The 16,259-nt window shown below is 36.3% G+C and overlaps 1 protein-coding gene across 4 annotated transcripts in view; it reads right to left on the reverse strand.

Annotated features, from left to right (window-relative positions):
* The window catches only part of LOC121420992, a 40,815-nt gene that overhangs the window by 16,892 nt on the left and 7,664 nt on the right, over positions 1-16,259 (reverse strand). For 3 of the 4 annotated variants that reach the window (XM_041615561.1, XM_041615562.1, XM_041615560.1), the window contains 5 exons: positions 14,585-14,881; positions 6,363-6,630; positions 2,905-3,038; positions 1,740-1,804; positions 775-841 (listed from right to left, as the gene is read on the reverse strand). In XM_041615561.1, coding sequence (XP_041471495.1) covers positions 775-841; positions 1,740-1,804; positions 2,905-3,038; positions 6,363-6,630; positions 14,585-14,881 — 831 coding nt within the window. Of the gene's footprint in view, positions 1-774; positions 842-1,739; positions 1,805-2,904; positions 3,039-6,362; positions 6,631-10,171; positions 11,631-14,584; positions 14,882-16,259 lie in introns of those variants that run through there. The other variant, XM_041615559.1, reaches the window with a different exon arrangement.

Consider the following 16,259-nt stretch of genomic DNA (forward strand, 5'->3'; position numbering starts at 1 on the left):
GCAAATCTCAATTGTATGATATTACACAAGAAGAAGGTCTTTACTTAGAGAGGGAGATGTCAAAAGAAACTAATATATAAATATCTGAAAATTAGAAATACTATTATTATCATTTTATTTTAAAAATTATAATGAATTATAACTATCATCATTATTGTTCTTATCATTATCATCTTCATTATAATTATCATTTGTATCATCATTTGTATTCTCATCATTATTGTTATTATTATATTCACAATTGTAATCAATACCATTAAAACATAATTATAATTAATCAAAATTATAATAACCCCTATCAATAAGATCGTTATTCCCACATAAGAACATCAATGTTTGTAATTATGAAGACTATTATCACTTATCACACTTATGATTATCTATATTATCAATATATGTTTTTACCCCTACTTTTAATAATATTTGAACTGGTGTGTTGGCTCAGTTGGTAGAGCGTCCATCTCACAACCGGGAGGTCGGGAGTTCAAACCCGGGCCTCGTCAGACCAAAAGACGTAAAAAGATGGGAGTTGCTGTTACACTGTTTTGTGTTCAACAAAACAAGGGATAGCGAGCCTCGTCGATCTGGCGCTTCTCATTGGCTGCCGGGACCACAATCAATTTAGCAAATGAATTTTCAGAATATTTCTATTCTCAGATTTCTACTTTGAACAAAAATATGGATTTCTGATTTTTTGTGTGTCAATTTCATGATCACCGTCATCATGCGTATTGTAACAATTATTCTTCACTGATGATAAACATATGCACAAACCTGCTTCTTCTGGATTCAAGCCTCTGCCGTCTGTTGCATCACGGTGAGGTGCTAAACTATCTTGATCCTGTAAAAAACAATACATTAAAGGTCAGGTCCACCCCAGAAAAATGTTGATTTGAATAAACTGAGAAAAATCCAACAATCATTCTGAAAATTTCATCAAAATCGAATGTAAAAAAGTTATGACATTTTAAAGTTTCTCCTATTTTTCACAAAACAGTAATATGCATAACTCAGTGACATGCAAATGAGACAGTCGATGGTGTCCATCACTCACCATTTCTTTTGTTTTTATTGTTTGAATTTTACAATATTTTATTTTTTATAGATTTGACAATAAGGACCAACTTGATTGAACCATATAGTATTAAACAATGTTAATTACACATGTTTAGGGAGGAATCAATAGTTGTTTCACACGACAACGGGGAGAAAATTTGAATATTTCATACTTCATATAATAAAATACAAAAGATATAGTGAGTGATGTCATCAGTCTCCTCATTTGCATACCGACAAGGATGTGAATATAATTGTTCTGTGAAATAAAGCGAAACTGTAGAATGTAATAACTTTCATATTTTACATCCGATTTTGATGAAATTTTCAGTGTTATGCTTGTTGTATTTTTCTCTTTTTATTTGAATCAAATTTTTGTTGGGGTGGACTTGTCCTTTAAGGGGGTACTGCCAATGATGTGCAAGCTCAATTTAAAAAAAAATTAAAAAAGCAACAATTTAAATTACTATATTTATATTTGCATTTTATTTCCAAATTATAAACAAAAATAATAATTATGTCATTTTTACATAGCTCTTTGGAAAAAACTTCCTTTCTCTGTTTCTCTCATTGTTCTGCTTTGACGAAGCGCGGTTGATGTTTGCATTGACTTCCCATGGAATGAGGGTTGTTTTTTTCTCTTGGCACAAAGTGTTTAAATCATAAATTATACATGCATTTACCTGTGGTGGGGTTACAATCAGTCTTTTTGCTATTTCATCAGCTAGGGCTTTACTGTATTCACCCTCTGTGGAAATAAATAATGAAATAATAATATGACCAGAATAACTATTCAAATATATACTACTACTATGAAATGGTAACGCGACAATGGTAAATAATAACAGTCTGTGATATGTATGATTGTTTTCAGTTCAGTTCAATTCATTTATTTCCAAATAAAAATCACAATATAAAAATACATAATTGAGCAAATGTAAACCAATATATATGTATACAATAAGTCAACATTTAAACAGAGGAAATAAGGAAATTATAAAAACCCCGAAGTAGAGTTTGTCAAGATAACCTCCCCCAAAGGAATTTGACAAAATATAATTGAATGATCATTATGATGAATATAATAATGATAAAAAGAAAAACAATAATCATAGTAATGATTATAATAACAATAATAAGAATATTAACAATAATAATAATATAATGATTGATGAGTAACAAACAAATACAAATATAACAGTAATATACTGCTATACGAACAGCAACACCAAAACAGAACCATGCTATTGTGCTGCTCTGCATGACCACGAAATATCTTAATTCTAACATAATTTTTTTTCTTTACATCATTTCATGAGAAAAACAATTTTTAAAACAAATTATCACCAATTTGGAAAAATGACACTTGTTGAGGGTATGCTATTTCGGTTTTTTCAATTAGTCTTATGCCAATTCGTCTAATTACCAACTCGTCTACTATTTGCTCTACAATCTGTTTGTCCACTATCCACACAGTCTACTTACTATTTTGTCCACTCACCATTTCGTCTGATAACCAGTTGGTCCAATAGCCACTTCGTCCATATACTATTTGGTTTATTGGATTAAGTATTAATTGAGCAAAATCAATGAAATTAAAATGGATATTAGACCAACTGGTTATGACATGAAATGGTCACAGACGAATATTTGATTACTAAAAGTGATTATTGAACCAAATAGTTGTTCGACGAAATGGCACTAAATAAAGGTAGACTCTGTGATGAAAAGACAAGTTTACGATAGACAAATCAGCAATTTACCGCTATTGTCACTTATAAATAAACAAATACTATGAGAATACTACTGAATTAGATTTCTTGATTAGAAAATAAAAATAAAATATACCTTTAGCATCTTCATTTCCATGTCCTTTCTTATGAATAGACCAAAGTTTCCCTCCTGCTTTTGCAACCTGGATGTTTATTTCACAAGCGTTTGTCGTCTCGACACCATCTGTAATCGCTTCATTCTGATCAAACCTGTAGCAAGAAATTGCATGACAGCAATAAAAATTATAAAATGTCTGATAACAAATAGGCTTTCATGTTCATACAAAATAAACTCAAATGGACTTAAACTATCACTGAAGGTTATTAATGCCCCCGCCATACGCCGTTACCATGGCAACAGTTTCCAACACATGGAAAAAATGTCTTGCCTAGTATTACCCCAAGACCAAAGTGTGAGCTAAATATCATGAGAATTTGTTAAAAACAGATAAAGTAGTTCAAAGCGTATTTCTGACACACACGAAATATGGGTCTTGGACATCTTTACTTCAAAACCATTGAGCGAGAATGATAAAAACAGAAGTAGTAACAAGAACCACAAGATTTTTACCTAATTTGGGGCATATACTACATTGTTACCACGTCAACTCGTTTCCCAACAAACACAAAATATGTTTCTTGGACATCTTTACCTCGAAAGCAATGAGTGAGCAAAATCTCATGAGAATTGGCTGAAAATTGATGAAGTAATTAAAACCGCAAGATTTTTACCCTATTCAAACAATGTCGTAACCATGGTAATATTATTTCTGACACACACATTATATAGGCCTATGTCTTGCACATCTTTACGTCAAGACCAATATGTGTGCCAAATTTCATGAGAATTGGTTACAAACTGAAGAAGTAGTTTGAGCTGCAACATTTGTACCTTATTTTTGCAATAATAGCCGTTACCATGGCAATACAATTTCAGACATATACAAAAAATATGTCTTGCACATCTTTACCCTAACGCCACGTGTGCCAAGTTTCATGAGAATTTGTTAAAAACTGAGGAAGTAGTTCGATGCGCAAGATTTGCAATGAACTGACCGATCGCACGCTCGACCGTACACTCATTCCTTTATTTCCCTCCTTCAAACTTTGTTTGGCAGGGGGTAGATTCATGTTATTATTATAATGTAGAAATGATATTGATAGTAATGGTAGTGATATTTTGATAATAGTAATAATGATAATATTTATAATATAATAATTACAGTAATAGTAAGACTACCACAACGCATGAATACCACAGGACAGTTCTGCAGGATTACCACAGTATAGTCTCACAAGAAAGCGGCAGGCCAAGATCAATAATGCCACACAAGCTATCAAAGAACAGTATCACAGGAATACCACAGGACAGTACTGCAGAAATATGTCACGCGGTACAGTCCCTTAGTATTCCTGCATTACTGGCCCGTGGTTTCCTGTACAACTGTCCTGTGGTACTGGCCTATGGTATAGGCCTGTGATACTGGCCTATGGTACATGCCTGTGGTACTGGCACATGATACAGGTGATACAGGCCTGTGGTCCTGTCCTGTGGTAATGGCCTGTGGTATTCCGGTAATACTGTCCTGTGGTCCTGTATTGTGGTACTGTCCTATATACAGTGCGTATCAAAAAAAGTTTACACTTAGAAAAAGTCCTGTAAAATTATACATTTGTAATATCCTGAAGATTTTTCCACATTTTAACATTGGTACAGCTCCATTTAAGCAAATGACGATGTAAATGTCGAAAAAAAATTCCGCTTGAGTGAGCACCACTTACTTTTGAATAGTTGGTGAAAATTGATTTGCGCAGAACTTTTAAAAAGTTATACAAATAAAAGTAGACCTAAATCATGAAGAACACATAGAATTTAGCTAGTAAAATTGACTTAAAGATATCTTTTACCGTTTTAAACTTGTTTCCTTGCCAAAAACACTTCGAAGAGTGCATTGAGCCCCACCCCACTCCCCCACACACCGAGGCCATCATGACGATATTTGCTTTACACTGAGCTGTGATTTACATGAAATGGCTTAGGCTTGATTTTTTTTTGTTTATCATTGTCAAGCTTGTGAAAAGTGTGGAGAAACAAGTATTAAATGAAAAACGAAATGTAAATCCACTTCAAATGATAAAAACTTAGTGAAAAAATTCTGGAGATGTCTGATATAAAATTTTGTTCAGATCCAGTTATGTCCTTAGATCCAGCTGGCACACAAAGGGTAAAGGTTGTGCTTACTAAGTGTTGAAATTTCAATTTCGGTGGCAAAATTGTTACAAAATGCTTGAATGTATCCATTTTATTACAATTGACTAAAAGTGGAAGGGAAATGTATGAGAAATGTATCGCAGGGTAAGTTTGATTTCGCCCTTTGTCCTCGACACAGCTTGAAAACGAGCATTTCTGCGCAAACAGATTTCTGCGAGCTTTACAAAAATGGACAGTGCTCACTCAAGTGTAACATTCTGTCAAAACTTTTACTTTCATTGGATAGATGAGACCCAAACCCAAGATTATATGTGAAAAAATTATCCACATGTTGTATATTTTTTAATTCCCAGGGCTTTTTCAAAGTGTAAACTTTTTTTTGATACGCACTGTAGTATTGTCCTGCAGTACTGTCCTGTGGTATGTCTGTGATACTGTCCTGTGGTACTGTCCTGTAGTACTGTCCTAAAGAACTGTCCTGTGATACTTCCTGCCATACTTATTTGGTTGATATAACAGGAAGTATCACAGGACGTGGACCTGTTGTACAGTTCTGTGGTACCGTCCCAAATAACGTGCACGTAATGTCCTGAAGTACTTCTTTTTGGTAGTTCCTGTGTGGTGCTACGGGAATTTTTTGTAAGGGTTCCCCCCACTTCAAACTTCGTTTGGCTGGGATAGAATCATGATATCATTATATTGTAGAAATGATATTGATAATAATGGTAGTGATATTTTAGTAATATTAAAGGTAAAAAAATAATGATTATAATATAATAACAATAATAGTAATAATGATGAAAGGAATAGGAATGTCAATAATAATATTACTCACCATCTTGTCAAAATAATAATATAAATAACCCTTATCAGTATCATCATCATCATCATCGTCATCGTCATCAAATGACTATAATCATGATAATTAAGATAATGGTAATAAAATCTTTATTCCAGTGCAATTTCAGGCGGTAAGCCACTATCACCAAACTGAATCTATAAAAAAAATAATTGTCACTTTATCCTGTATTTATGTGCCGAATTAGAAGACTTCTAAAAGAAGTAGATACTTTGGCCAGTCTACTTGACATTACATTTTCAGATTTTTGCAACCTCTTTTCAATCCATAAAACTATTCAATTAACTTTGATCCAATAACTCAACTCTAAATGCATGACATAATTATTTTTAGTATTTTTGGCGGGAGGAGGAAAAAGAGAGGGGAAAGTTAGGGAGAAGGGGGGGGGGTGAGAGCTAGGACGAGGGGAAAGAGGATACAGGGCTGGATGAAAAAGAAAAGACTGAGAGACAATTGAACTTACCCTTGACCTGTCAGAGTTTTCTTCAAACTTGTTTTCCCGACACGCTCTTGTCCCACAAGCATTAGACGGGTTCGGAACACTTTCTTTGTGCCAGCTTGGGCCGCTTCGGCATATGCTCGGCGGGCTCTCGGACCCCGAGCGAGGATCTCTGGCGGTGCCGAAAGACCGCCGAAAGAAACATCTTCCCCGCTAATCCCTGATTCGGGTTCGGGAGGAGCGAGTTCGTAGCTTGGGTTGTTGTCACCTCCCTCGTAATTACCAGCATCATCTTAATAAAATTCGAGAGAGAAACAAGAGCACACTTAGGATAAATATTCCTGATAGGTATTATTAACCTGGGTCCTGTAACACAAAGGTCAGCGATTAGTCGTACTCTCAATTTTCATGTTTGATTGTACATTGTATAGTCCCTATGGAAACTATCGTTGGAAAATGCTCTACGTTCAGTGCCCCTCGTTAAAAAAAAATAAAAAGCCTTTTCTTCATAACTGAAAAATATCAATCAATGAGAAACGCAAGAAGGATATTTTAAGATATTTTAATGGCCACTGTTATAATGACTCCTGGTTACGTCTGTCCCGCCTCAAATGTTTAAATGTGTGTGTGTGGGTGGGTGGGGGGGGGTCATCCTGACGATAAGTTGGTCATGGACCTGGCCACGGAGGATTATCTACCACGAAATATTACTCAGCAAACTTTTTCATTATGGCGTACGTGGCAAGGCCTTGGAGTGGTTTGGGAATTACCTTTCCAATCGAAAACAATTTGTTTCACTGAACGACCATTCTTCCAACTTATGTAACATTAATTGCGGTGTGCCACAAGGAAGCCTTTTGGGACCTCTTCTTTTCATAATATATATTAACGATTTTTGCAGATCATCTGAAATTTTGTCTTTCATAATCTTTGCTGATGACACCAATTTATTTTTTTCTGATAAAGACCCACACACTCTTGTTCAAACACTCAATCAAGAACTGTCTAAAATACTCGAATGGATTAGAAGCAACAAACTTTCTCTTAATATTGAAAAAACAAAATACATGTTGTATAGTAACACCTTAACTTCATTACCTAATAGTATTAAGTTTGATAATTTTCAATTGGAATGTGTATCGAATATTAAATTTTTAGGTGTCATTGTAGATAATAAGCTTTCTTGGAAGTGTCATATTGACAGTATTTGCAAAACAATGTCTCGTAATATTGGTGTTATGAATAAATTAATAATGTTCCTCCCATCAACTTCCTTACTCACACTCTACTCTTCTTTAGTATTACCATATCTTCACTACGGTCTGCTTATATGGGGAAACACACATCAAACTTTACTTAACAGGATTTTATTGCTGCAAAAGAAAGCACTTCGTATTGTTTTTTCTTCTCACGTACGTTCCCACACTGATCCTATTTTTTTCGAAAACAAAATTTTGAAGATCAGTGATCTTTACCTACTCCAGCTTGGCCAATTCATGTACCAATACAATAATAATATGCTTCCTTTTATTTTTCATGACATGTTCTTAAAAAACAGCTCCTCTCACAATTACCCTACTAGAGGTCGCGACGACCTTCATTTGCCCATGCTCAGAACACTGTTCGCCCAAAATACATTTATATATAGGGGCCAAAATTTTGGAACTCTCTTCACCCTGATATCCAGTTTTCCCCTTCTCTGAATTCATTTAAAAGAAAATTAAAATTTATTTTGTTACAATCTTACAAAACTTCACATTGATTTCTTTTCCTCTATAATTTATTTGTTTATTTATTGTTTACCTGTCTACAGGTTGCCCTCGGTGTTGGTGTCAGATTGACTACACTTCTACCCCCCCTCTCCTATCCTTGACTTTCTCTTTCTCCATTTATCCCTTCTTCGTTTTTCGCAGATTGTGCAGCAATATTTGTTTATTCTTACTCTTGTTTTTTGTGTTTTGTTTTTGTTGTTTTGTTTTTTGTGTGTGTCTTCATGTCTTTTTTTTGTCTTTTGTCTCTGCTCATCTTTTAATTCTAATTTCCTTTATTATAATTATTATTTATATCTTTATTTCATTATCTATTTTGTATAGATATATAGTTATTTGTGTTATACTTTTTTTCGTCTTGAGTGGTCCACACTCTACAAGCCTTGCTTTTCAGTGGACCACTCCGTTTTTCCAACTTTTTTGATATATTATCCTCTGTATCAGGTGCATATTCTATATATTTGGTTTACTTGAATATTTATCATTTGTATTTTCTGATGTCATATTTTATTTATTGTAATTAATGCTTCTTAATTTTGTTGGAAAAATTGAATAAATGAATGAATGAATGAATCTATAGTGGATTATCTATACGCTGTGACAATGCTCAGAACCCCTTGTAACAATAGAATAATCCTCCGTGGCCAGGTCCACGAAGTTGGTTATACAAAAAGAAAACTTATAAAAAGATATTGGTGAGGATAGGTAAAATTCTGTCAAAAAACAACTAGAGTTATAATTTCTTTTTAAACTTTTGATTTTATGATGACGTCACAGACGAGAAGATCCTCCATACGCTGTGTGCTATAAATCCCCCCCCCAATTGCTGTGTTCCCCAAAATCTTAAATGGATTTTATTTGTGCGGGAAAAAATCATCAGGCATATCATTACATACAGCCTCTTATAAGCAAATTAATTCCATTTATCATGTTCGATTGAAAATCGGAATTTATAGAAATTATATTAAATAATATAGGGCGCTGCTCACAAATGACGTCAGAAGGGGGAAAAATAGAAAAAAGAATCTCTATAATATTCTTAGATGGATCTTAATCAAACATTCACTAATCATTTTCTCTGAGTATTCTGCTTTCATCAAAACCAACTCCGTGTAAGCGTGAAATTTTCCTTAATGGCTGCTTTATATTATTGATTGCTTTATTTTTTATTACAAAAATTATCATATTTCTTCCTGGAAATTTTTTTATTGCCCAATCTATCTCAATTTAACAGTTTCCCAAAGGAATGGTTCAATTCAATAACAAAATAGGATAAAGATATGGGGGGGGGGGAATCAATGGTCATGTCACCAGATACAGATGTGTGGAGCGTTGTGGCCCGGTGGATTAGTCTTCTGACTTTGAAACAGAGGGTCGTGGGTTAGAATCCCAGCCATATCGTAATTTCCTTCGGCAAGAAATTAATCCACTTGACCCAGGTTAGGTAAATGGGTACCTGGCAGGAATTTATTCCTTGAAATGCCACCGCGCTGTAAATGGCGCTGCGGGGCTATTAAAGCCATCCAATTGAGCGCATAGGGACGCATTTGGCAGTGATATGCGCTGTATATAAGCATGTTGGTATTATTATTATCATCATAATAATGATCGCCTTATGCACTCTCCTTATCATCACGATAATATTTGTCATAATTATGATAAACGGTTACGATTATGAAGAATCATGATTATGTTCTACGGTAAACACGGTAAATTAGTGATGATAATACAGACTATCCAACCTGAATTATTCAAGCTTAAGCGTTTGAGGATTGAGCCAGATTGGCAATAAATCGTTGATACAAATACAAAATATATAGCTTGATTACAAATAGGCACTAAAAAGAAATAGAGCTTGTGAAAACGTTGGGGATGTATATCCTCTATCGCCAGGGATCGACACCTTTGGATACCACATAGGCCATCTATCCAAACGAAATATACATAAAGGCGAAAGTATAATGGGGAAAAGATAAACAGTGTTTTTTAGCAACGCTTTAATATGTTAGAACCGATAATAAAAAAGAAATATTAATATGATTTCATATTGATTAAGATATTCACCATTATAATCTCCATAGTGTGCGACTGTAGATAGCTGGCGTAAAAGGGTGGGTAAATTTGAAGAGGAAGAATATGAATCGGTGAATTCTTCATTGGTTTCAGTTTTCCTTTGTTGACTACCATCCTTGTTTCGCACTTCCTTTCCTTGTCCAGATTTGACTGAGTTCTTTTCATTTCGCTTTGTCAAGCTTCCATAGACGTTCTTGATCAGTCCTCCAACATTGTCTTTCCACAAAGAGTCTTTCTTAGAGAATGACGCACCACTTTCAGTGGCTCGAATACCAGTGTAATTATAAGCCATTGCCTTCTTAATGCTCTTCGTCTTTCCCGACGATGGATTTAGTTTTGCCTTCATTGTCGCAGTCTTAACCGATGGCTCTGAAATTGCATTCTGAGACACCTCCATGCCGTCTAAACTGTCATTTAGGTCCGTATACTTTGTGCTATATCTTGTGGGACCTATATCCGGTTCGTCATTTCCTTTAGGCCGCGATTGGGTCTTAGCAGGGGCCCTTTTCTGATTTTCTGCAGTCTTTGTCGATCTTCTCTGTTTTGAGCCATACTCGTCCAAAGGTTTATCCAGGTAGGATGATGGGGCATATTTCCCTCTTACTCTGGTAGGTCCCATGTCTGGCTCATCTTCCCCTGGTGCTTCTCTTGGAGTGACCTTGGTGATCTTCTTTCGAACAACCGGGGAACTCGACTTCTTCGGTGATGCAGTCACATCCTTTGGCATGTCCTTCACTTGACTACGCTTTTCCAATGTCTTAATCCTCCTGGTGGTACCAATGTCTGCTTCATCGTCACTATCGTAAGCATCCTCGCGATCGTAAGCAAAAGAATCAGGTTGAGTATTTGTCTTTTCCCAAACACCCGGTGCACTCGATGCTGGATAAGATTTCATTGTTTTGATCTCCCTACTACTTCTTTTATCTTCACCCCTTACCATGCCACTTCCTGGCAATGACATTTTGCTCTTGGCCGGAATCCGGTCTTTTCGCCCTCCGACCGGACTCTTCGATCTTTCTCGCCTTTTAACCCCTTTATAAGGAACATCCAAATGCACTTTAGTCGAAGCATGAAAGACACCAATAGACGCGCCTTGGAGTTCTATAGCATCGTACCTGTCAGCCAGCTTTGTACTTTCCTTCGTATCCGACGAAGACGGAGATACGCGGCTCGAGTCGTCCAATAAAGGACGTGGGCCATCCGTACTTAAGTCGGTTTTCTGCAAGTTCTCATCCTGTTCTAACTGAATTCCACTTCCATCCACTTCTACAAACGGAGTACTGCGATTTGGTGTACTATTAACAGTAGCTCCTGGCCGATTTGATCTAGGTGTCTTCCTTTTCACCCTCATTTTGTTCACAGCGACAAGATCAATCTTTGACCAGATAATAGGAAATTTATACACAAAAATACCTTCAAGATGCAGCCAAAGATTTTGAAATGGCTCTATAGACATATAATTCTGCAACACTCATCAGAATTTCTTAAAGCAACAAAAGTTAAGGAGTTGCGACTTCATGTGTGCATCCCCAAGTCAGTCCATAATGATCATAATCACAAAGTCATGAGGATATGCCGTTGAAGGAGAGTTCTATAAAGGCACGGCTTAACCAGAATGGGGCCACAACATAACATCCGACCAGAAGCGACACATATCCTGATCTCAATTATCCACTAACAATTCTTTACGGAACAGAAAGAATGTTGTCGTTGTTTCTCTGCGATCAATGTGGAAATGCATTGAATCACTTCCAATCGAATCTATGTATCGGCTCAACAGTTCACAGTGATTAATTGATAAAGAACATTCAGTCCAAAAAGAATTGTGAAACCGATATTGCAATATTAACACTTTTCTGTTAGGAACATTCAGCCTGTCTGAGTAGTTAGCCCTTTAGTGATATTGTGCGAGTTAAATCCTAAGATCGCGATTCTATAGAATTCGCACAATAGGTTTTCCTCGGCAAACACACCCTTAAACTGTTGAAGGGCGGATAGAAGATCCTCGAAGTAGCTATATCAACATGACTTATAATAATAATAACAGAGAGAAATACAATGACATACAATGCGATAACAATTCGCAGGGACAAGCTCTGGTAACACAAGGTCTCGAAAAGAAGCGCGGATGTTTCAGATCCCGTGTGTTTCTCACTAGATATTCAGAAGAAAAAAAACATAACGAAGATAACATCATAAAACTAATACGCGGATATTCAGAATGACAGAAAAGTATCACGTTAACAGCAATCCTCAAAATCCGGTGACAAGGAGCTTGTGATCCTCACATTCTTCTTTCCAACACATGTAGCTTTGAGGGTAATTTTGAAGGAAATGCAAACTCCCATCAATATCTCCTTGTTCCCGCCAAAAACAACTGATGTGTATAGCACGCTCGCATCGACATACAAATGGATGGAATGGTCCACATAATCGCAACGTATAAGGCAATCATCGACCGACTGTACAGCATTCACTGTCGTGGTCAGGAAATGTTGAAAAGTGTTCTCGATAATGATTATATCCGGCCTTAGCCTGACCTGGTAACACAGCCTCCCGGGGGGGCCACTTCCATTCACAAGTGGATACCATGCGCGACCATGGGGTCTCGAAAAGCACCCTAAACACGTAATTTCCATATTCTGAAAATGCACCCCTTAACAAGTATTGGCGTGTGAAACCCTACCCTTAACAAGTATTGGAAACAAAACGATATACTCTTGGCAAATATTCCCTGAAATGAACCCCTAAACAAGTACAGGAATGTTTTATTGTTACGGGTCCTTCGGTCGTCGGCTTTACCTTATTTGGTTTAGTACGACCCCATCTTCTACACCTAGCGCAAATCGGACTCTAAACACGAAGTGTTGGGGCAAAAAGGACATCCTTTATAAAACATTTTAATTTTGTTTTATCATCCCCGCAAATTCGACCCTAAACACGTAATTTCCCTAGCGAAATAGATACCCCTTTTTCATTATTTTTGTGTTTTTGACACCCTTATCACGTTACGTACGTAACGTGCCCTATCGTGAAAAAGACATCCTTTTTACGTGTTTTTTTGGTCGCGCATGGTATCCACTCGTCAATGTAAGTGGCCCCTCCGGGTAACACAGCCTGCTGCATGTGTCCTATCGAATCATGGAGGAAAGTGCCTTAGTCTGCGGGCACAGACCCTGACTGAAACTTTGATCAACAAGTGTGTCTCCACGCAAAGACTAGCATATACAAAACTTCAGTAAACAAGCCATGGGTAGGTTGCAATTCAGACCCTTTACTCGAGTGAAGGGTTTGCACAGCAGACTACAAGTGTCTCCATGCTCCAATCACAAAGTTCACTTCCGTAAGTGATATCCTCCCGATTTCATTTCTCAATGCCATTTAAAGGTCCGGTGTCCCCGATTAATGATTGGAACAAATCAAGACAAGCCAAACAAACTTAACCCTACTTATTTCATGTCAAACTCAGATGTTACTTTATACAAAGAAGTTGTCACATTTCTAAATCTCAAAATAGTTCATAATGAGCAACATATATGCAGATGTGAGTCGACGACTTATATTATTTGCTGTATACTACAGGGCATGTATATGAATACGAAATGTATCCATAAAATGTAGATTTCGCGATAAAGAAGTAAAGTTGGAATAATAATAATAGTGATCACTACCGAGTCAGGAAATGAAGTTGACTTAGGATTACAATATCGAGATTAATCCAGCGAAGTGACGATTGGACCAAATGGTTGTTAGACGAAATGTTGATGGACGGAATGGCATTACACTGTTAAAAAAACCCTGATTTTACAGAAAAAAGAAGATTTTGCAGAATGCAATAACAGAATTATTCTGTAAATTCATAAAATATGAATTTTTCTGCAATTTAACAGAACAGGTCTGTTTAAAAAGGGGAAAAGGGTGTTTCATTTAAGGAAATTTGTAAGATTCCATACACCAGATACCAATTTCCTGTAAGATTACGCAATCTGGTAAGATTACAGGTGTTCTCGAGACTCTGCTGCAGAAACTTCTTTTAAGGATAATTTTTCTAACAGTGTAGAACATGTGGCGAGTGGAATAGTTGGCAGTAGACGAATTGGCAATTTAGCAAAAGAGCAACCCTTCGCACGCCTGGTGATCATTTCTTGTGGTAAATGATTAACCAGATTTCCATTGGTGCTGTCGTTGTTCTTATTGAAGGATAACCAGTCTTTTGTAAAGTCGCTCGTAAGTAAATGTAAAATCTCGCCCTTTCACACGGTAAAAAAATCGTAATTTAAATGATGATTCCAGTGAAAAATAAGGCTAATGATGAATATTTAGCATGTGTAAAAACAGGCACACATACACACACACACTTACACACAACCATATAGAGAAAAACGAGTGTTTAAATATGCCTACCTGGAGAACCCTTAGAACGATGGCGAATTTCGTCAAGTAATGCCTTTGGAGGTACATTCGTCGGATGATTCAAAGGTACGGTTGGTGGAGGTGGTGGTGGTGGTGCTGGTGGTGGGGTCGCTAGATGTGCTGCAGGTGGTCCTGGTGGAGTCGAAGTTGGCAAGTTACCAGGACGTGGTTTATCAGGTAATTGTGCTGGTGATGACTGTGTCCACTTTTGTTTTAATGGTTTCTTAGAGTTCTCGAAGAGATATTTTGATGAATTTGAATCATCAAATTCTTTTCCCATGTAGCTTGCTGTGGAATATAAAATGTGAATTGTTATTGAGGTTAGCTATTCTACGTCTCCGATTTGCGGTTTGTGGTGTATGTCTTGTGAAAGTTCAAATATATAAGTAATCCTAAGTGCTGAACGTCCTACAAGCGCAGACTAAAATTTGAAACTTAAACAAAATAATCCCATGTCTAGGGACGGGGGGAAGGGGGGGGGGGTAGACTGGAAACCCTATTTGTGTGTCAAAGAAGCAGAAGTAGAATCATCGTCAGTTCAAGAGTGAATCAGGTCTCATTTCTTCAAACTCTGCACCCTGGCGCAGGTCGATCGCCTGGGGACCACTGCCTTAAAACAAAATATTATATAGAGGGATTGATCTTGAGTGAATATTTAATGAGCTGTGATTTAACACGTGAGTGAATGGGACTCATGGGAGCCTGTAGTACTTATTATCTGCCATAAACGTCATCCACCAATATTTCTTTTGCATCTCTTAATACGAAATCTTAATTTGTTGTTCCATCATTTTATGTTGCATGTAAATCCGTTTTAGATATTGTACCTTTTTAATGGTTTCTTTCAATAAAAACTTGAATATTAAAAAATATATTAGGTCCTAGTGTCTGAATACTGTGATAATAATGAGGAAAATTAATTGCGTGGACAAGGCTGACCATTTTGAGGTGTTTGATAATTGTTTTATTAACCCAAACATGGAATCGAGCAAAATGATAATATTTAATATGATAATCGCTTCAAAAATTGGAAAGCCCTTAGAATTTGACGTTTTTTTAAATCAACATTTACCAACGTACATAAAAAAAATTATTAGTTTGAGAGAATAATCTATTTGCGGTGTTGTGGGTTACAGTGCGGCCGGTAGAGTGTGATTTCGAATCACATTTCAATAGATACAGTAACATTTATTTTTGCTTTCCACTGTGAAATCTGGCAATGTGTCTCCTTATAATATCCGACCGGAGGCAGCGAAAAGTACATTACAGAAGCATGTACTCTGGCCATAGGCATGATAGGACTTATAGGTCTGAAGCTTTTGTTTTCAATTTGCTACAACAATCCAATAAAGAACATGTCTGACATAATTATCATTTTATCATTGCGGCATCAAAGTTGCTTTAAAGGAGAAGTTCACCCTGAAGAAAACTTTGTTGTAAAAATAGCAGAAAAAATAGTAAAAAATATTGATGAAGGTTTGAGGAAAATCCTTTAAGGAGTAAGAAAATTTAGAGTTCAAAGTTTTGGATTTGTGACGTCATAAACGAGCAGCTGCCCCATGTGTTATGTAATATAAATAAAATGCAGGAATTTCAAATTTTGTATGGTTCCTGATGACTTAATTTTGTTTTCTATTCATTATCGGGTGTGAAATGATTTGTCTAT

The sequence above is a fragment of the Lytechinus variegatus genome, chromosome 9 (assembly GCF_018143015.1).
Source record: "Lytechinus variegatus isolate NC3 chromosome 9, Lvar_3.0, whole genome shotgun sequence".
Taxonomy (NCBI): domain Eukaryota; kingdom Metazoa; phylum Echinodermata; class Echinoidea; order Temnopleuroida; family Toxopneustidae; genus Lytechinus; species Lytechinus variegatus.